This window comes from Chaetodon trifascialis, chromosome 8 (genome assembly GCF_039877785.1).
Source record: "Chaetodon trifascialis isolate fChaTrf1 chromosome 8, fChaTrf1.hap1, whole genome shotgun sequence".
Classification (NCBI taxonomy): Eukaryota; Metazoa; Chordata; class Actinopteri; order Chaetodontiformes; family Chaetodontidae; genus Chaetodon; species Chaetodon trifascialis.
This window is the reverse complement of record NC_092063.1, coordinates 4269550-4291279: the sequence shown is the minus strand read 5'-3', so window position 1 is coordinate 4291279 and position 21730 is coordinate 4269550. Positions and strand designations below refer to the sequence as shown.

The following is a 21730-nucleotide window of genomic DNA, read 5'->3' as shown; positions in this document are numbered from 1 at the left end:
CTTACAGTCTTTAGCTAAACAATCATGTTTTGCCTCCAGCTTCACATTTAGCTTTCAAACATGAGGGTGGTATCAATCTTCTCATTTAACTCAAGAAAGCAAATGCATCTCCCCAAATGTCTATTCCTTTAAACTTAATGAAAAAAGTGCTCAGCCTCATGTCTGGTCAGCATCTGCGGGGAAAAATGGTGCTGGAAAACTGAAAACCTGGCACTGGAACACAGACTGAAAAACAAGGAGAAATTAATTTTCCTCTCATGAAAGTAGAAACCAAACAATGTGAGCGTCATGGCAGATGTCATAAATTTAGCTGACAGCCGCAGAGAAAATGTACGTTGTAGCGCGTTCGCAGTATGTGGTCGAGATACAAGTCGTACACTAAAACAAACACATTGGATCATCAGTGTCTGTTAGCAGTTCTCCAGTCCTGGATAACATTAAGCATCTGTAGCTTTTTCATGTGTGACGGATGGCATGCTGATGACATATGGACCCCTCCTGAGAAAGCACCCACTACTGTCTGTTACCACAGGTCTTAACAGCACAACAAACATGCAACTGTATGACAGACGTCCTGGTCCATGTGTGGTAATGCCCTGAAAACGGGGGAAAAACAGTTTTGATCTGGAAACAAAACTGTGAGTGTTGTGGTTCAGCGTATGATGCTGAGTCATAAAAGCTGCCGTCCTCTAGCGCTGATTGTGCCTTGGTGATGATCACATGGAGCCACTGGTTGAGCAGGTTTCACCAGAGACTTTGTGATCTCAATTTTAGACATGAAGTCCTGATTTCAAATTCCCACATGCAACCCTAACCCCCTAACTGAAATCTGTAAAGATATTCAGAATATAGATACTGTGTATGTATGCATATATATATATATATATATATATATATATTCACATTTTATATATCTTTTTCACTGTTACAACGTAAATGTTGTCTCTATACATAAAGCTCTAAGCAAGGTTGTCAAAAGTATTGATACTTTTTTCAATACCATGTGTTTAAAACTATACAATCTGTGTATAGAAAGTACCTGAGACTATAAAAAACTGATCTGCAGTCAGATTTTTAACCTAAGGCTGCACAGATGAGACAACTAGGAAGAAAATGAATTGGTCCTCAGCCTGTTTCTGTTGGTGTGTTCAGACTGTATCTGTGCCAGCAGCACTGTGTGCAGGTCGTTGATAAAAATGTGTGTGTACATATATATATGTGTACACATACTAGTATTGTATCAAAGCTTAAAATGGTATCGTGGCAACATTAGCTCTAAATGCTAATGCTAATAATGACTCTAGTTAATCTCAGAATGAGCAAAAAAAATGCAAAAAAACAAACATGTATGTTTGGTTGTCCTTGTAAAACTCCTCAAGGTATAAAAACTCCCAAATTCCCAGGAGCAGCACAGAGGACATGTCCTCAGTGTCCTCGATTGACTGTGTCCCTGCTCACATTAATATGATGTGCGTGTGTGATGAAAGCGATGCCCTCGTTTGTCCCCTCTAAAATGTGTCTCCCTCCTCCACAGCTGGTGAAGCTATGCAGTGGGATGATTGAAGCGGGGAAGGCGTACGTCAGCGCCAACAAACTCTTCGTCAACGGCATCCGGGATCTGTCTCAGCAGTGCAAGAAGGATGAGATGATCTCGGTGAGGTTCTGATGAGTCGGCCGTTGTGTCCAAGTCGCTTAACCTCGCCCATTGTTGATCCATTCTGGCCTTTATTGTGGTTTTATTGTCATATTTTCTGTCATTTTGTGAAAAGAACTGTCAGAATAAGTTTCTTCTGGGATGGGGACTTTCCATCTCTTTAGCCTTACAGCTCTGTATGTGTGTGTTTTTGTGTGTGAGTAAACCTTATTACTAACAGATTAGTAAGTGAGGATCAGATCGGGTCTGGAAACTTACTTCTGGCTCGGCTTGCAGCAGCGTTTTGCTGCTGACTTTTACTACTATTAAAAGCCTTCTTGGCTTCATCCGTATGACTAATTGTGAGTTTCTTATTAAAGTCTTGTTCATATTTGTAGTTTCCATTGTAAAAAAAAGAACTGAATCAGCCCTGCAATTATAGTTCCTTTTCCCGTACAAGGTTGAAGGGAAAAACTCCACCAGAGCACAGAAGTACACCTCAGTGACATTAACCAGCCTTGACTTAATTTTAGCATCGCGGATCTTTTCATTTTCTTCCATTTAGAATTCAAATAAATTTTGGGTTTAGTTTGTGACAGCTTTTATTAGCTTCTTTTACCTCCAGATGCAAATACAGCAGCAGTTCTGAGAATATTTCTTTGTCCAGTTAGAGAATGATGTTGTAATGTGCTCCTTTCTGTGCAGGAGTGCCTGGAAAAGTGCGGTGAAAGCCTCCAGGAAATCATCAACTACCACATGGTAAGTCGGCCTGCTCTCCAGATCGTCCCCGTATGCTCCACTTGCAGCAGATTGAGACAGAGCAGCATAATGATATCATCCCATCTTGAAAAGCTAACGTTAACTGGCATTTAAGGCCTCACGAGGGTCCTATATCCCCTTCAGAGCAACACTGAGGTCCAAGCTGGACTGTGTGTGAGCTGATTCCACGTGGATTACTCCTTTCACACGTCGTTAAATCTGTCGCTGTGTAACTGTCAGTGCTCTACCTGTCAGTCAACATCACGTCTCAAACCACAGTGGACAAAAAGACAGCGACACTGTCTTTCTGAAGCCCCTGACAGACCTGCAGCCCTTTACGTTAGTATGATGGCAGTTTAACATGTCGGCCTTATGCCTGAATAAGCACACTGGGTTTTTTTTTCCTATTAGCCTGCATATTAGTAGCATATTAGCTCTTTATTAGTCATTGTAAAGCACTTACTAATGCCTTAAGCTGCATGACCTACAACTATTGGGCAGTTTAGTAAGAGTTTTTACTCAATAATCTCCCTATTACTGCTTATTAGTTGTGAGTAAGAAAGTTGTTGTACACTAATTATGATCTTAATAAGAAAACACTAACCCTCAATGACCCTGACCCCCAGAATAAGGCATTAATTAGTGCTCTATGGCACATAAAGTATGATTTTTTTTTTTTTTTTTTTTTCTCCGACAGCACAGCAAAAGTCTAAACTGAATGCCCTCAGATAAACTTAAAGGCTGCAGCAGCACAAGATTAAACATGCAGCGAGAGAGAGAAATAGTCTTCTAATGCATTTTAAGATCAGCTCAGATCTGCTGTCTGAAAACTCTTTTCCCCTCGTGGTGCAAATGATCAAAAGAGGCGAAAACAACCACAGCGATGACCGACCAGCACTTTGTTCAGTGTTCATTCATGCCAGCTGCATGGATCAATGTGCATGTGCAGCAAAACGCTTTACGTACAGGAGGAATGAAGCAAGTCCCAACTGTCATTCAGTGCTTGTGCACTAGAATCTCATAACCTGAAGTTATTAAATGCAGCCTGAGAGGAAACACATGAGTCTTCTTCTTCCTTATCGTAGCATTTTTAACTCGCCGCCGTGACTTTAAAAACCCTCCATGAAGGGGTGTCTTATTAGAGCGTGGGACAGTAAAAGCCATGTGGAGTTTTCTGTTTTCAAACCAGTGATGTACAGGTATTCGAGCCAAGGCACCCCGATAACATTCCTGAGAATTATAGCCTTGAGTAACAGAAACAAAAGGGTAATATTTTTCTTATTCCCAGCGTTGTTACTCACTACATTTCTCCTCTGATGTTAAACAGAGCTTCTGCTTTACTGCTGTGTCGTTTCCCCTCCCCGCCCTCAGGACTCCTGACCCCTGCCCCCCATGCTGCCCCTCTTAGGCTCTTTGAAGTCCATTAGCTTGAACCCGTTGCGTGCTGGACGATGCTGTAAAGTGTAGTGTGTGTGTGTGTGTGTGTGTGTGTGTGTGTGTGTGTGTGTGTGTGTGTGTGTGTGTGTGTGTGTGTGTGTGTGTGTGGATCACATTCCTTTCTGAGATGTGTCATCGCAAATCAGCTACTCCCTCCGCCCCATTCAGTCCCAGTCTATTGGTCGAGAGAGAGGTCAGGGTTACAAATGGAGGGTTAATGGACGGGGTCGCTCAGCCAGGCGTGGGTTAGCTTTAGTAACCCTGTGTAAACTTGACATGTCACATATGGCCAGGCGTGAGTACAGTATGTGCGTGACTGTCAATAATGTCCTCTTGTTAGATATGTGTGTGTGTGTGTGTGTGTGTGTGTGTGGATGCACTGGGTGAAGCAGTGGTGATGAGTAAAGGTTGAAAAGGAAAATGTTGTCGTGCTCCAGTGCCTCAGTGCTGAAGGACAGCTCGCCAGACAAAGAGGAATGTACATAAAAGGACAATGAGCGTGTTTGTCTTAAGCTTGTTAGCATGCTAAGCAACAATTAACCTTTGACACGTCGCAGGTTATTGGGCTCTTGCCTCATTGTTGCACTAAATTGCTGAGTTTGTAGTGAAAACGCTGCTTAGCTTAATTCTCTCATCATTTCGTCATATAATCCTTATATTATCAGCATTTTCATATTAACAATAGAACATGTGACCACGTGTTTGTGAAAAGACGTTCGCTCACCTCTCTCAGACTTTTGTCTTATTATTAATGAGGATAGACTGAAACACCTCCAAGCACCATGCAGTTCAACAGCACCACAACTTACAGCCTCACACCTGATCTCTTGAATTATTGCCGGACTGCTGTATCAGCCTGCATTTGTTTGAGCTAAGTGTACCTAACAAACTGGCAATATCAGATACCAGTATCAAAAATCCTCCTGAATGTTTTCATGGAAAATAGATCTGTAGCTGAAATCTGTGCAATATAATGCAATAATCATGCAAACAGCTGCTTTGTGCAGCTTGCTATGTTTATTATTGACGTTCTGACAGAAGTGTGGATTCTGTGACGGAGGCTGTAGATTGTGATGTTTTCTTCAAATGCATCGCACCGTGAGGCTTTCTGCTTCAGCCTCACCGGCTCTCTGGAAATATATCCATGTTAGCGCTTTGGCTGTTTTGGGATTACGTGCTTCTCCGTGTTTGCAACGCTTTCCAGGTCTGGTCAGATGCAGTCTGTCAGCCTGTCAGTGTTTCTGTCAAACTGACAGATTGGCTGCTTCAGCGTGTCACACTTCAGAGACCATAAGAGAACGTGGTTTGGCCTGAGACCAGCTGGCCTGGTCCGCTGTCAGCTCAGCTGGGGTTCCAGCCTCCTGTTCCCGCTCTCCCTCCCTGCGCTCCATTAGAGCCAGCAGTCCGACTGGATACTAATATGATTGGCTCCCAGAGGTTTTCTTTGTGACTTTGATGAAGAGAGGTATGAGTAGTGCAAGACTTCAGCGATAAGTGAATCCCCTGAGATAAGAGATTTCACAGAAATGATCGTATTTGGAACGATGTGACCTTAACGCAGCGAGGAGAGCCTCGTGATCCGGCCGCTTGTGATATTAAACCGCTTCCTGTTGACGTCTCTCACGTGTTCACGTTCTAAAGAGGAAGGGCACCGTGTGCATTTAAGCGTGCAGCGCTCCCTCAGCTGAGGGACTCCAGCAGCGCTCCGATGAATAAGAAATGATGACGACTTTCGCCGTGCAGCTGCCACTGCGCTCGCCCTCCGCGGCACACTCAAGAATATGAAACGGCGCGGCGCAAATGGGACCGCCGAGTGCCAACTGCCCTTGTAGCGGCCATGCTCTGGTGCCTTTAAAATAAACACAAACGGCGCATGTGCTTGAGCGTATAGATGAACGTGAGCTCAGACGAGCAAACAGATCCAGGAAAAGTCTCGAGGAGCCTTGGCCCTCGCTTCCCTCCATTTCCTGATAGCTTGGCTCTCCTGCTGGTCCAGCGCCGCACAACAGAGCGAACAGGCAACGCAAGCCAAGCACGGCTCCTCTTACTTCAGCTCCCTTCCACAGATTTCACAGTAGATTCCTCTTGCAGAAGCGTCAACAGAATCAGGCCAACGTTTTTAACAGCCTCTGTTTAATTCAAGCGTGAAACTCCATATGAATACTCGATGAATTATTGACTTACGTTTGACTCTTGGTGCATCCATTAGAAATGAGGGGAGACTGACACAGAGGTGCAAAGAGAAACTGACATCAGAGCTGCCGAGTCTTAAAGCAGCCAAAACAGTTTTCACATGAAGGAGCTGATGGGATCTGCAGGTAGAGAGAAGACAAATATTATTATTTTCCAGGTGCATACATGCAGTATGATGTTCTTCAGTTGACTCATTTGAATATGATAAGCACGCTCATGCGGTGGGCTGTACACGCTGAATGAGTATATTTGGAAACTGGAAAACAAAGCAAGATGCAGCAGGAAGGCCTTTCTGTCTACGACTGCGATCCTTATCGTTCCCTACAGACTTTAAGTCCCTCCTTTGTTCAGAAAGCACAAACATATGAAAATTTATTATCAAGGGGAGCTCAGTGGCCGGGGAGACACCGAAACTGAACTAAACCCTCTTATTTGTGCCTTAACCATAAGGTAAATAACATCTGTGCAATATTTTTTATTCTTATTTTTTTAATTTTTTGTCTGGTTGTCATCTGACATCTTGCACTCCGTCTTGTTGCTGCTGTGACATGTGAATTTCCCCCATTGTGGGATAAATAAAGTATCTTATCTTATCTTATCTTATCTTATCTTATCTTATCTTATCTTATATAACACTTACAGTTTATGTGATATGTTACAAGTTATTCAAATGTTTTTAGTCCAGTGCCTTTTCACCTTACATATACACTTGGTGGCCACTTTATTAGGTACACCTGTACAATATATTGTAATTCAACACAGCAGCCCTGCCAGAAATATAACCTTTACAAAGTTTATAATGCCCAGTTTTGTTCGAAATTCAATAACATCGTTATGATTGAGATTATATTTAAAGGTCCACAGAGGATTCTCCTCCATAGCTTGTTGCTATTTGCGACTTCTTGACTGGATGCCACTAAATCGTACTCACTGGTCCTTTAAAGGTGCTGTTTTGCTGAACCACAGATAAGTCATATTGCATTAGACTGTACAGAAGACACCGAGTGCATACATCTTCTTACTCTGTGGTTTGATTTGAAGTAAGAGAAGTAAATCCTTTGTATTTCGAGATCCTGGAGGATCAGTAATTGAAATCTCTGATGCAGCTACCAAAAACAGAGGACTGGCTTTACTGACTACCTGTGAAGTTTTCAATCTGAGCTGTTTTAAAGCAGAATATGAAGCAGATCAAGTATGATCAGTCAGCCTTCCCGGATCAACTCTAAAAACAACAGTTTTTCTGTCTGAATTGACGGACGCGCTTCAGTTGTTTGCTCACTCTTGTGCGTGGATCACCAATTTGGCTTCAGATAATTGCTTGACTGATTTCATTAGATCAGTCCGTGTCCCAGCATGCCAGAGGAATGAGAGGCAAAGCAGTAAACTGATAGTCAGTACAAAAGTCCATTGTAATGGTGTTTGTAGCGGTCTCATTCCTGAGCTCTGATACCAGCTCGTGGAAGATGTGCCGGATTTTCTTTACTTGCCTCCTGAAAACATGTTTGACAGTGTCGTCTTTGTTCAACTACATTCCAGCTTAGTTCTGCGTGTTGAGCTGCCTGTCAAATCGAACAGCAAAATGTTATGATGGTTGTTAATTGCTGAGAAGATTTCACATCCAAACAAAAAGGGATCTGAGTCATAATTTTGACACGACTGGGAGTCTGTAGTTACAGCAGGAGCCCCAGCAGTCCGTAAGGAGCACAGCTTTTAGCTTATTGATAGCATTAGCATGCTAACATGCAAACATTAGCATGGCAATATACTAGTTAGCACATTGACATGCTAACATGCAAACGTTAGCATGGCAACATACTAGTTGGCACATTGACATGCTCATGTTAAGCATGTGGCTGAAAGCTAATAGTCTATGCGTCCAGCATGCTAATGTTTAGCATTTTATGCTAACATTAAAGATGCAGTGGTAGAGGAAATAGATTTCCACCTTCTAATCCTGTCTCTTGTTCTTATAAAATACAAAATCCCACACTTCTGTTGTAAAACATTACAGCATTTATCCAATCGAATGTAATTTGGGGTGACGAGCTAATCATCATATAAGCACATATAACATCATATATAACTTGTCGTCATAGTAGCTGGCAAACAAATAAGAGGGGTATGTTCGATTTATTTATTTCTCCCTCCATCTCCTCCTCCTCTTCTTCATCTAACAATGTTGGTACATAGTCAGCATCACTTGGAAAAATTGCACATTACTGAAGCTAAAGACTTGCTAACTTCTGTTTCATTGTGATTGTGATGTTAGCATTAATGCTACTCGTGCAGTTTTTATGTAAAGTCATGTTGCTCATCCACAATGCGCTGTGTTTTGACCTGTTGATGGTGTTACTGTAGATGGCAGGTTAGGGGATCTCATAAATTGTTAGGAATAAACTTCAGGGGACCATGAATATCGTTATTTGATGACTGACAGACCAACTGACCAACAGCAGCATCCATATGACCTCATGTCACAGTATTCCTTTAGGCGTACTGTCGACCTTTGTGCCCCGTATTGTTAATCCTGCCTTCATCTCTTTCAGTCCGGCTAGTTCACCCCTCACAGACAACCTGCGGCATCTCGTCCAATGAAAGCAGGGTGTCAACTTGCCACAAAGCAGCTCAGGAATGCTACAGGCTGCACTACCCCCAGAGCCAGGAAGTCTCCCAGCAGTTTTCCTGCCACCACTCACTCGCACAAACACGGACCATGTGCCTGTTGACTCGACTCCTTTTAAAGGTTGCGGTTCACTTTCAGCCACCGTCCACCTCAGTCCTGTCTGCACGGTGCCCGACCTCATCTGACACCAAAGTGTTGACGGTCGCTGCACACCGCTGCCCCGCCGAGCCTGCTCTCAGTCCTCGCATGTTTGTGGCAGCCCTCAATGGCACAAGACTCTCCTACATTTTGCTAAAGGCTCGTTAAACTGCAGCCAGGAAAACAGACTGACCACACATGCTCACTCGAACCCTTGTGATTTGCGGCCTTTGAACATGACGCTTTGCAGAAAGCCATGAAAAAGCACTTTATTTTCTTGCCTAGAAAGGTCGGCTCACCTGTTAGCGACTGGATGAAACAGCGTCTGGTGCAGAGCTGGAGGAGTCCTTTTGCTCACTGATCACAGAAAGCGAAGTGGACGGTTTCTGGCGTGCAGAAAGCGACAAACAGGATGGGAGGGCGGCTTCGTCGCTTTCACTCTCACACTTATTTGCACTCAGTGACTTTATAGAGCAGTAAAATGAAGCTTTAACCCACCATCAAAACAAACACGTCTCTCTCAGAGGTTGTGGCAGGAATACAATGAAACTGACCACTTCCAGCTCAGCCTCTTTTTTATTTTTAAGTCTGCTCATCAAAGTCATCTCAACTTATGTCCATGCTGGTTAGCGGCTCTCTCTATATACCGCCTATGTGGCAAATATAGAGATGTGTCTTACTCATCATCAGCGCCTGTAAAACACCCAGTTTTATAACGCCTTGCAAACTTAGACCTTCTAATCCGCACACACAGTTGTATATCCACTTATTCAGACAGGATGAGGGTGAAAACCCTTTAATCTGACCAATCTAGCTGCTCAGTTGTGGTGATATCACATGGGCTCTGACAATTTGTCAGAGTGGGTTTGCACCCTGCGTTGGATGCAGAGTCTGCAGTGTCACATTGTACCAAAAGCCTCCTCTCCTCCCTCACACTCACTTCCTCCCTCCCTCTCTGCCCGAGTGACCTATTTAGCAGCAGCAGCAGCAGCAGCATGGCATCACAGAGGATGTGCTCAGAGGGTGAGCGAGCAGACGAGGGATCTTGAATGTAAAACAGCGAACCAACAGCAGCATGTCATTGAGTTGGAGCGGGTGTACTTTGAGTCAGAGTGACATTCCTCCACCATTCACTCCGACAGGCATTAAGGGCTGATTTGCATCCTTTGCAGGCATTGTGTGAAAAAAGCTGTGCTTTGTCGCCCCCTGTTGGTTAGAAATACAGTGAAGGTGGCCTGAGAGGAGCGTGCTGTTGTTTTCCCTCCAAAAGTCTTGGTAGTGGGAGTGAGAAATGGCAAAATACCCACAGTTGTGCAGACAGTATGCATTATTTTTCATATTTTTTGTTCTGTATTAATTATAAAAAAATGCTAAAAAGGAGCTACATGTTTCTTTGTCACACTGAAAAATGGCAGCTGGTACTGTATAACTGCTCTATACAATTAGATGTCTTAGTCCAAATGTTCCCAATAGAGGATGTTCCCCTCTAAAGGGTCACATGATAAATCTGAGGGGTGGTGAGATGATTGATGGAGCAGGAAAGAAGGAAAAACAGAAGTTCTTTTCTCTAAAATGGGATTTTTTTGATGAAATATTGGATAATTTGACCGCTTTTAGCCTCATGCATTTATTTAAAAGAGGCCATCTGAGAAATGTGGAGCTGCTGTTACAACTCAGACATTTGGAAAATGCAGCAAATCCTCATGTTTGATAAACTGGAACTATCAAAACGACCTACTTATCGAAACAGATGACAGTTCATTTTCCATCAGTTCACTGTTTCAGCTCTGGATTTGATAAATTTCTGGTTCTACAAAAACGTTTTTCCTATGCTAATGCTAAATGCTAATTTCTTCTTTTCTTCTCTTTCAGATCCTGTTTGATCAAGCTCAGCGGTCTGTGAAGCAGCAGTTGCACAACTTTGTGAAAGAGTGAGTAAACCTGCGATTCATGGCGCTCCACTCAGGTGTCCCTGCAGAGCTATAGGTGTATAAAATATTCAGAACAGGTAGAAAAAGCCAAAGTGTGGAACCTTTAAAGAGCAGACGTACCTTTGTTGCCCCTGAATTCCTTTTTGGTGTTGTTAAATATTGAACAGTACAACCTTTTGCAGCCCAAATATCTCACAGACGTATCATGAACAGTGCGTCTCAGGCAGCTTCCTGTGACCTCACGCTGACTTTGAGGTCACTCTAAATATTCAAAGTCTGCCTCTGAACTGCAGCTTGTTTGACGTCTCACTTAAATGTCTCTCGTCTGTGTCTGTCAGGGATGTTCGGAAGTTCAAGGAGACCAAGAAGCACTTTGACAGGGTGCGTGAGGACATGGAAATCGCGCAGGTGAAGAACGCTCAGGCGCCGAGGAACAAGCCTCACGAGGTGGAAGAAGCCACCGGCACCCTCAGCATCACCCGCAAGTGCTTCCGACACCTCGCTTTGGACTACGTCCTACAGGTTAGAGAAGAACCAAAAACTCCATGAGGATGGCGAGATGAATGTTAAGTTTGACAGAGGCCTCAACTTGCTTAATGTCTGAATATTGAATGCAAAATGATCTACACCTCCATGTTTTGAGCCTGCAGTCTTTAGTTTATATTTTGGTAAATCTCCATCATGGGAAGTCAGGCTGCTTTGGCCGTTAGCACTTCCTGTTTGCACTGAACAGACAACAATCGCCTGGATTTGACACTGAAGACCAAACCTGAATCTGACTGTGAGCTGAGATCTGAGCTCTTTGTAGATTTATGGACATTTATTGTTGACGTGTATCCTGATACGACCGTAAAGAGTGATTGTACATATTCTGTGTTTACGTTTAACTGAGAAGAAATAGCTTGAGTCGTTTGAGCAGCAGGTCAGTGGAGGGACGAACACTGTCAAAAATTTGGACATTGATATTCTAATCTCACCTGACCAATTGAGGAATGAGCGTCACGCAGCCCTTTAGCCTGCGGCAATGTCTGCCGCCGCCCTTCTTCCTGTATGACACATTCCCCTCTCTGTTCATATGCAGCGTGGGTTTATTTAGCCCACAAGTTGTAACCTCCCGCCCGTGACTGCCGGCGGGAACAAAGAGACTGATTGAGTGTGATCGCTGCGATGGCCGTGCCCTCTTTTCCATTCTTCGCTGTGTCTGCTGGCAGCCCTCTCTCACTGCTGTCAGACGTCTTACCCTTTTGAGCCTTAATTGAAAGTGTCTCAAGGCAGAGAAGGTCAAAGCTGAAGGGAGATGCGCTGTGTGTATAAGTGACCTCTTAAATGTAGCACAAAATGTCATTTAGGTTTGCATCGGTTACGTTATACAATGCCTTTAATCCAGGAAGCGCCTGCATGTTTGTTTATGGCGCTGTGCCTGCTTCCACCTTTCACCCATGATGGGATGTTTTGTGGTTTTTCTTGTCAACTCAAATGAAGGTTGATGGCGTCTCAGTTAGAAAAAGGAGAATATTGTCCACTAGAGGGAGCTCTCTTAATAGCCTGTAGCTGTCAGAAGTTGTGTATTGTTGCTGATATCATTAAAACCACCATCACTACTCCAGACCGCCTCATGCTCATGTGCCACCACTGTTCTTTTCCTGCAGATTAACGTCCTGCAGGCCAAGAAGAAATTCGAGATCCTCGACGCTGTAAGTGAACACAAACGAATGCATCGCCCTCTTCGTAATATGAGGGTCATCTGCGTTTTCATAACGTTCACTTCTTCTGTCCCTCCCAGATGCTGTCGTTCATGCACGCCCAGTACTCTCTGTTCCAGCAGGGCTACAACCTGCTGGATGAGATCGACCCGTACATGAAGAAGCTGGCTGCTGAGGTGAGTGAAGCGCCTTCGTCGCCTGCTCGGCTTGGCTGTTGCTCCACCGGCTGAGCTGAGCGGTGTCGCTCCCCCCGGCGTTGTGTCTCGACTGCCATTGGTTTGATCCTCATTTGAACTATTGACAGGAGGCAGCTGCGTCATGCATCACTTACATTTCTGCTTCCTGATTGATAGGTTGTGATGCATGTTTTTGGTGTGATCTGTACCTAAATTAAAAGGCTCCTAACTGCACGCAATAAAAAGGCTCCATTACAGTTCAAACCAACATTTTACCTACAGCTGTTACTGTGGACGAACTTGTTTGGATGACTGCTGCAGGAGCACTGAATCGATGCTTCATTACAGGACACTGACCTAACATGCCATTGGACGCTCAGTCTGCACGGAAAGCGTCACAGTCGGCTTCTCTGAATCACTGACGGTGCCTTTACTCCACCGTACGCTGCGTGCTACGCTTCGCAGGATGCGCCTTTATTCTGAAACTCAGAACTTTCCCGTTTTTGTGTGTGTTTCAGCTGGATCAGCTGGTGATTGATTCAGCCATGGAGAAGAGGGAAATGGAGCATAAACATGCGACCATTCAGCAGAGGGTGAGTTCCTGGGTTTGTTTTAGATTCACCAAATAAGAGGTGTCTGCAGTCAGCACCATCTCTGCCAAAACACTGTCAACTTTAGAAAATGAAGTGAAATAATCCATCCATGCATCCATCTTCTGATGCTTATTCGGGTCCACGTCACATCAATTTGATAAATATTATCAGGAATTATTGTTACAAACTGCTTGGAAGTCCTGAGAACTGGTGAAGTGCCTCATATGCATCATATTTTCTTTCTCATAGGAAGAAAAATGGCTGTGAAATGATTGCAAGAATGCAGAATTTATTTATTACAAGTGAAAACAAAGCAGCGAGAAGGTTAATGTTTCAGTCAAAGGATCGTTGACAGCACAACTTCTGTTTTTGAGGAGGCTCCTCTACTTTTCTGTCAGCGTGAAGGTTTTTTTTTTAACTACCATGAGATGATACTGTTTATCTTGGCTGCACACACCTGACAGCGCTCCGTGAAAACTCTGGATTTCGAGAGCGCCGTCCCTTTCATGTTTGTTTGTCTTTGATATTTACCCCTCTAGGAAGGATTCACACGGTTGGGTTTGAAGTTGCACACACAGATTTTGATCCTGAAGAATCTTCCTTTTGACAGGCTGGCAGGTTGATACTGAGCTACGCTGAGGATCCAACAGGGCGTGAATGTGCTCACATGTCACCTCCAGGATCCAGTCTGCCACTTGGCCCAGTGCATCTGTTGTGACTGGGGAGGGATTAGTGCTTGGCAGCTGGGAAGTGTTTGATTAATCCCCCTAACAAAGTCCAGGCATTGATTTACGCATTAAAACAGGTGGGATTAAATGTTTTAAGAGCTATTAATCCCACTGTTGTCTGCTGTAGATGGTCAGCACATTAACGAGAATACGTGCTGATGTATCAGCAGGAGCCTCGCTGCGCTCTTAGTCCAGCAAAGTGCTGACCTCATGCATTTGCAGCCTCACTGGTCCTGAGGATGTCGGTGGGTCCATCACTTCAGTCCAGATGGAAATATTCATGGTCCCCAGAGGATGCTGGTGACCTCCTGACCATGGGGTTCACATTTGGATTTTTTTGGGATGGACTGCCATTAAATTCTGTTCAGACACTCATTGCACCCCTCTGAATAACATGTAATAACTTTGGTGATCCTATGAATTTTCATCTAGCGCCATTGTTAGCACATTAGCATGCTGACATTAGCACTTAGTTCAAAGCATCACTGTGCCGTAGTCCAGAGCTGCTAGCGTGGCTGCAGACTTGTTTAATTGTGATCAGTGGTGCTTATGTCCTTACTGATTTGTCTATCTGTCCTTATGCTGTATACTTGGTGCTTGGAGTGTACCATACTGTACCATATCATTCATGCCAGTATCAGTTTAATTTTTAACATGATTTAACGTAATGTTATACCGTCACACGCAGCAACAACAAGCATGGCTGACGGTCAAAGTGACATTACTACCTGCCTCATGGTGGTGGACTGGCTTTGGACACCAAAGGTCAGATGTACAGCCAGTCATGTTAATATGTAAGAAGTGCTGTAACAACAAAAGGGGGCCAAACAACGAGCCTTTTTCACCGCCTCAGCGAGCATCGATCATCGTTATCACAGAAACACCCTGAAATATGGCGGTGTTATTTCAGGGCCGCCCACGCTTGATTCTCAAATAATGGAATCTATAAATGTAGGGTGCACTCACTGTCCGCCGGCTTGTCAGTTAATAATTCAGAGAGCCTCCTTTTCAGCGGGCCAGCGTCTGGCTCCTCTGCAGCCCAGGATCAGCGACCATCTGTCAGGCCGCTCCGGTCAGCCCTCGCCCTCCAGGCGCTGTGGTCTGTGGAGGATGGAGCCACGGGGAAGGGCTGGGTCACATGTGGGGCCAGTTATTGATCTGTTTTGGCCAGAGTTAGTTAGACACTAAGCTTCATGCACTATTCATCACCATGGGACGTGTATTGTTGTAGTAGATTAAGTCAGGTCACAACTTGAAGCCACATTTTGCACAGCTTGAAGATACAGTGGCGTTACAGCAGGCAGGGGATATTTTTATGCTGAGGATAATCAGAGGTGCATTGAACGTGAGAGATTATTGCATTATCCCCACATAAACTAGTCTAACGCTGTGTTTTCTTTCCTCCTGCTGCTGCGTTCTCGATGCCTCCATCTCCCCTCAGACCCTCTTACAGGTGAGTACTCCTCCATTTGTTTTCCCAGCTGAGTTTTAACTTGAAACACGCCTTTGGTTTGAAGGGACGGTGCAGCGTAGCCCGCAGTGTTAGTACAGAACATTAACAAGCTCCTTTGATGATTTCTTCAAGCTGTAGCCACACTCTCAAAACCTCGAGGGCCAGCTGAAGAGCATCCTGAATCATTTATACAGAACAATTAAGGACGCTGAACGTAGTTTGAATGTGTCACCTATTGCCTAACACTGATAACAGCGCAGTCGTTGACCACTGGAGATGCTTTTATGTTGCTTTTTCCTTCTATTTGCATCACAATTAACATGAAATCTCCCTGAATCTGAAATACTGAATGTCTGATTTGAGATATTAAATGTATTCGCTCACAAAACCGCAGATTGTTGCTGCGTTCTGTGTTTGCCGTCTTTGCTCTCCGCGGCTTTCGGAACAGCGTGGCCTACTTTGTCGGAGAGATTTTTCTCCCTTGTTGCTTTTCTTCCTCGTCACATCGAGCATGTGCAATAAGCCTTGTGTAAACTTACACAGGACAAAGGGGGCAGCAGCCTTTACTCAGTACAAGCAAAAAACCAGGAGAGCAGGAGGGGAGTTTAAGTGCTCCAGCCGTGGACCGTCGCTATTGCTGGCTGAGAAAGCGTCTAAATGCCAGAGCCATTCATTTTTAACTGCAGATTTAATGGAGAAGTCCTGTCCAAGGCTCAGCCTGCTATTCTATATTTCTGCGTTTACATCACCAGCGCAGCACTACATGCTGCCCCAGTGCATCACCGGATTTATTTTTACTCCTCATAGATGTTATATTATTAGATATTTTTGTTTGCACGGTGCTGTTTGTGAGTCAGAAAAACACATGTGAACGAACAATTATTTTCATTATGGATTAATCTGCAGATTATTTCCAGGAATGATCCTTTTGTAATGGGGATAACTTCTCAGTATAGTTTTCCAACAGCCAAGTATTTGTATTCAGATCACTAGTTTTCAAAAATACAAAGATATTCAGATTCCTTTCATAAAAGCATAAAGTCTTTGCATTTGAGATGCTGGAAACAGCAAATATTTGGCATTTTGCTCGAAAAATTAGCACATCGTTTAGTTCTTTGTCAAGAATATCTTATTAATCTCATAAAATTATCTCACAGCAGTCAGAAAAGCTTCGTCGTTGAATTCATTTTTATACATTTTTGGCACGTTGCTCCTCATTTTTTCAGCTGTTTTGTCCAAAAGTTCCCATGAAGTTCCCACGTGGACGCCAAAGCTGCCCCAGAAGTTGTTTGTCCTTTGTATTTAAATATTCTCATCCTTCAGGAGGAAAAAAAAAACCTGATGCAGACAAATATAGCTAATTTATTCATTAGCACATGACGCTTCAGCCCTGGGCCTTCACATCAGAGGTCATCAGGAGGAACGACTGAAACTGTCAGGAACTCCCTGTTAACGTTTGCTCCTGAGGACTGTGGTGAAATCTCATAAGCATCAACGTCAGTCCGTCTGACCGCTGCAGTTTGGGCTCTTTGCTGTTTCGTTGTGGTGATTTCCTCCAAGTTGGCACAATAAATCAATTACAGAAGACACAGTGGACCGATCAGCATGGCTGGGTGGCAGCTGTCAGTCGACCTGGTCTGTTGGGGATCAGTTGAAGCAGATGTCAGGCAGGTATGTACGGCAAGACGGGATGAAGACGCAAAGCCAGTTTGTGACAGATGAAAGCTTGTAGACTGTAGTAATAACGAGACACAGGTGGATCCGACAGATAAACAAACAGCAGACTGAGCAATCAGTGCTACCAACTGGACTCACCATTTGGCGTTAGAGCTCTGCTGCAGAGCCCGCAGGCTGACCTCTGTGCAGCAGCAGCAGCAGCAGCAGCAGCAGCAGCAGCAGCAGCAGCAGGTGGATGAAGCATCAGGACGTGTTGTCTGCATCATGTGTGTTTCTTCCTGCTGCTCCACAACAGTTCACTTATTTGCTCCAAACATTTGGAAGTCTCCGTTTCCCCGCTCGTTGAATAATTCACTCATGTTCGGTTTCTGTCTGTGTGACGTTGCGTCATTAAAAATAGATGGCCTTTGTTGGAGGCTTGAGAGATTGCAGAGTACCACCCAGCGCACGTCTTGTTGAGCGCTGCCTCCTGTGTTGTGTTCAAAATCTTCATCTGACAGCTGAAGGTAAGCTGCATCGACTTCTGACAGATTCGATTTTTGTTTGCCCTGCAGTTGGGAGCAGAGCTGCTGTCAGTGTGGAGGGTAAATCAAGCCCTGGGTAGCGTTTGTTTGGTGATCCAGGCAGCCTGCCAGATGGATCCCCTCTGGGTCAACACGGGACTGAAAATTCCCACCTTCCTCGGCAGGGGAGGTGTGTTTAGGGAGCAGTAAAACAGAAGCAGACCCAGACGCTGAAGTGTCGCAGCAGCCTGCTTCTCTTTGGGTCAAGAGCAGCTACAGTACAGCGTAGTGTAGTCCACTGCTGTCCCACAGCACCCTGCCATGGACGCGCTGGCAGCTGTATGGTAATTAGCCTAATCCTGAGGCTCGCAGGGCAGCAGGCAGGTGGCTGCAGTGCAGGGCGCACATGTCAGTGCTGGAATTACGCACCAACTGCAGCCACACAGTGTGAGTGCGCCTCCGCTGTGAGAGGGGCAGCCCACAGAGAGTGAAGCTGCTTCAACTCTGGGAGATTTCAGGAGGATTTCTAAGCTTTTTTCAGCTTTTCCATGTTGTTGGAACACACTAAGCGTTTGAGGATGAAGATCTTTTGCCGTTGGGACCACAGTTTGGTGGGTAGACTTGCATCACATCGGCTGTTTCTTCAGTGTGGAGTGATGTTATCTCTGATGCTGTGATTGTTTTTTTGCCGTGACTTTAGAGACGTGTAGGTGGGTTTTATTCAGCGTGATGCACTGAGGTAGCAGCAGTTTGTAGAGTCACTCTCATCATTTCTCCACCATTACTTTCACTCAGCGCAGCGTCTCTCAGTAAGATCTGAACATGTTTGGAGATTTTTTTTTCTTATGACATTTGAACTGTTTATTTCCTCCCTCAGCCCATGTTTTGAACCATTTTCTGTTCAGAATTCACTTATTTTGCATTGCCTGTCCAAACTTTTCTAGTTTTAAAAATCAATTTCTTTGTCTCTTTTCACTTGTATTCTGCGGTTTCTGACGTGCTGTTTGTCCCATTTTGAAGATGTTTTTCTGATCGATTGTTGACGTCACATTTTATTTCACGTTGTAACTTCGATGCCTGATGAGGGTCTGTGACCGAAACATTGCGTCTCTCATGCGAGCTGGAACTCAGCCAGGTTTTGTCATGTGTGTACATGTTGAAATGTTGACATGTGGAGAGCAGCAAGTCGATCTATTATTCAAAGCAGTTAATGGTGAGCTGGGAGCTGCTGTGCATACACACACCCTGTTATGAAACAGGAGAGCGAGTGAAGATGGCTTTTTATTTGGGTCACTCCAGCAGACACTTTCCTTTATTCTTGGGTTTCTTTTTTCATGTCTGATCTGGGCTGCGTGCAATGTTGAAATTAAATTTTGGATAACTTAATATTGTGTCCCCACTGCAGATTACATTACTTCTAACAGGACGTACTGAGTCCTTCACATCAAAACACTGATGTTTCACTGATCATGTTTGTGCTTCCTAAAACTCTTCAGTTTGACTCTGCCCTAAATACCTGTACACTGCTTTCTGCTGGCTAGCATTAAAGTGCTAGGTGTCCTGTTGTCATGCATGCAAAGGTTAGAGGCTAATTTCCCATGAATCATTCTCTGTTTATGTAATAATCTGCGTCACACTCACATCTGTTGCGTTATGAAATGCCCCAGTGTGCCACACAGGAACATGGCATGCAACTCCTATGCATACATGAGCTGACACGTGACCTTCCCTACATGATCGCACAATGTATGCTGATTTGATTGGCTAATGGACTGTATGTACAGCACAGTGCACATGAAATGCTGCTGGTACTCCAGGAACAGCACGCATGCAACCGCTACAGAAAAGGGTTTAGTTTGACAATTAAAAGGTTAGACCAGCATCCTGCCGTCAATCAGCTGCTCTGCTGACCTTTCGTGTGCCAGCCAGGGTTCATCTCGTGCCTTTCTTTCTCTTCTCCTTCAGGACTTTTCGTATGACGACTCGAAGGTGGAGTTCAATGTGGACGCTCCTAACGGCGTGGTGATGGAGGGCTACTTGTTCAAGAGGGCCAGCAATGCCTTTAAGACCTGGAACAGGTAACGAAGGCAAAAATCTCTATATATTGTAATAAAATGTTGAAAATTAAGATCTAACTCTAACTTCTTACTCTAAGAAAGCTAAATACAATATATGTGTTGGTGTGCCTTCAATTATGTGAACTGTGTAGAAGTAATCAATAGATTGCGCTCAATCTCTGATTGATAACTCAGTGAAATCTGAGCTCAGAGATATAATATGCATATTCTTAGATTCAGGGTGACTTACAGATCCAGAGGATATTATTATCTCTGATTCATTGCAACCATCACGTCCATAAATCCGCTTAGAAATCCTCAGAAAAAAGACGCTCCTCATCTCTCCAGAATTCGCCTAAAAATCATCACGTTTTTGAGTTTTCTTCGACATCAAGCTAATCTGGTGCTTGTTATCTGCACACCCAGGAGTCCACTGCTAACGTGAAGTGCTAATAGCTAATCTGTCTTACTTTTAATGGTGCCAGTCTGCCAAAATGTAAAAACACAAGATGCAGGTAACATTATACGAGGAGGGGGGTGGGATGTCTTGATTCTGTCAATAATTATCAATATAGTAGTAATATTGTTATATATTGTTGTGAGCGACATAATGCAGGGCACCAGTTTCTCATTTGCTGGCAGATTTGTCAGCCTGGTTCAGGAGGTTAGTGGGGCTGTGATGTGAAGCGATGTCATAAATCCATCTCTCATGATGTCGCTTTTCCGGGAGCCAAGCCCATTTAACTGGATGCTTTTACCCGGCCCTGATCACTGCTATCCATATCGCTCCCCTTTTGCACGCTGACCCTTTAACATCGGAGGATATCCATCTATAATATAATAAATGTATTTATCTCCCCCACTCTCTCTCTCTCTCTCTCTCTCTCTCTAGACGGTGGTTCTCCATACAGAACAGTCAGCTGGTGTATCAGAAGAAGCTCAAGGCAAGTCCATATATCTTGGAGCTATCAGCTTTCCCCCGGGGAAAGTGAGCTCTAAGAGGTTAAGAGCACTTCAATGGGGGAGCATTGAATGGTTTTGAACGTTATGGCGATAGTCACCGAAATCCATCATCATTCGCTGACCATGTTTGTGAGATCTCTGCTGATCTGGTGCGAGTGCTCAGTCTGGAGCCGACAGCGAGGTTATTTTCGATTCTCTGCTTGACGTCAGTGTGCGTAAATATTGAATGGTCAGGGAGCCTCCAGCCAGCAGGAGAGACGTCTTATCGAGGAGGAACAGCTGCTTTGTGTTTGTGCTGTGTGTTGAGGCTGTTGATAAGCAGAGAAATGAGACGTTTTGATGTGTTTTAGCAGGATTCTCTGACGGTGGTGGTGGAAGACCTGCGGCTGTGCTCGGTTAAACCGTGTGAGGACATCGAGAGGAGGTTCTGCTTTGAGGTCGTCTCCCCTTCCAAGTAAGACTTCACTGTTGGATGGATTGCTGAGCACTTTGGTTCAGATATTTATGTTGTGTTGTGATATGTTGGTCGATCCCTTCGCTTTGCATCTAGCGCCATCATCAGGTCAAAATTGCAAATTATTTGATACTTGATTTTATGGCCAAACACCTGAGAAACTAATGAGATTCCCGTCAGCTGTGCTTTATGTTTAGTGCTAACGAGCAAACATGCTAACATGGGTACGCGTAAGCTTTTAATAACAAAAAAGCAGATCTCACCCACCTCGCAGGTCTCATTTCAGCACAGAAATACAGTTTCTGATCACATTAACTGCAAAATATGCATGAGATATTTTATTTGGATCTTCTATTACCGAAAAAAAAACCAAAAAACTTCATTTGACTAATTTCTGGTGCCGCTTAGTCGACTGACTCACTCCATCATTAACATCATCCACAGCTGTACTTTGTATTTAGCGCTAATTAGCAAATGTTAGCATGCTAACATCTTAAACTAGGAAGGTGAACATGGTTAACATTATGATTAGGTAGATTATGTTCGCTGTTTGTTTTACAGGAGCTGTATGCTGCAGGCTGAGTCTGAAAAGCTAAGACAAGCGTGGATTCAGGCAGTTCAAGCTAGCATCGCCTCAGCCTACAGAGAGAGCCCAGACACCTACTACATCGAGGTAAGTCACAGGGTCACAAAGCATGTACAAGTACAC

General features: G+C 44.2%; 1 protein-coding gene across 1 annotated transcript in view; it reads left to right on the top strand.

Moving 5' to 3' along the window:
• The window catches only part of acap3a (ArfGAP with coiled-coil, ankyrin repeat and PH domains 3a), a 59036-nt gene that overhangs the window by 28806 nt on the left and 8500 nt on the right, over positions 1 to 21730 (top strand). The window contains exons 3-13 of the mRNA XM_070968130.1: positions 1535 to 1654; positions 2339 to 2392; positions 10656 to 10714; positions 11053 to 11236; positions 12364 to 12408; positions 12498 to 12593; positions 13112 to 13198; positions 19513 to 19625; positions 20497 to 20548; positions 20921 to 21021; positions 21583 to 21694. Of these exons, the coding sequence (XP_070824231.1) occupies positions 1535 to 1654; positions 2339 to 2392; positions 10656 to 10714; positions 11053 to 11236; positions 12364 to 12408; positions 12498 to 12593; positions 13112 to 13198; positions 19513 to 19625; positions 20497 to 20548; positions 20921 to 21021; positions 21583 to 21694 (1023 nt within the window). The remainder of the gene's footprint in view (positions 1 to 1534; positions 1655 to 2338; positions 2393 to 10655; positions 10715 to 11052; positions 11237 to 12363; positions 12409 to 12497; positions 12594 to 13111; positions 13199 to 19512; positions 19626 to 20496; positions 20549 to 20920; positions 21022 to 21582; positions 21695 to 21730) is intronic.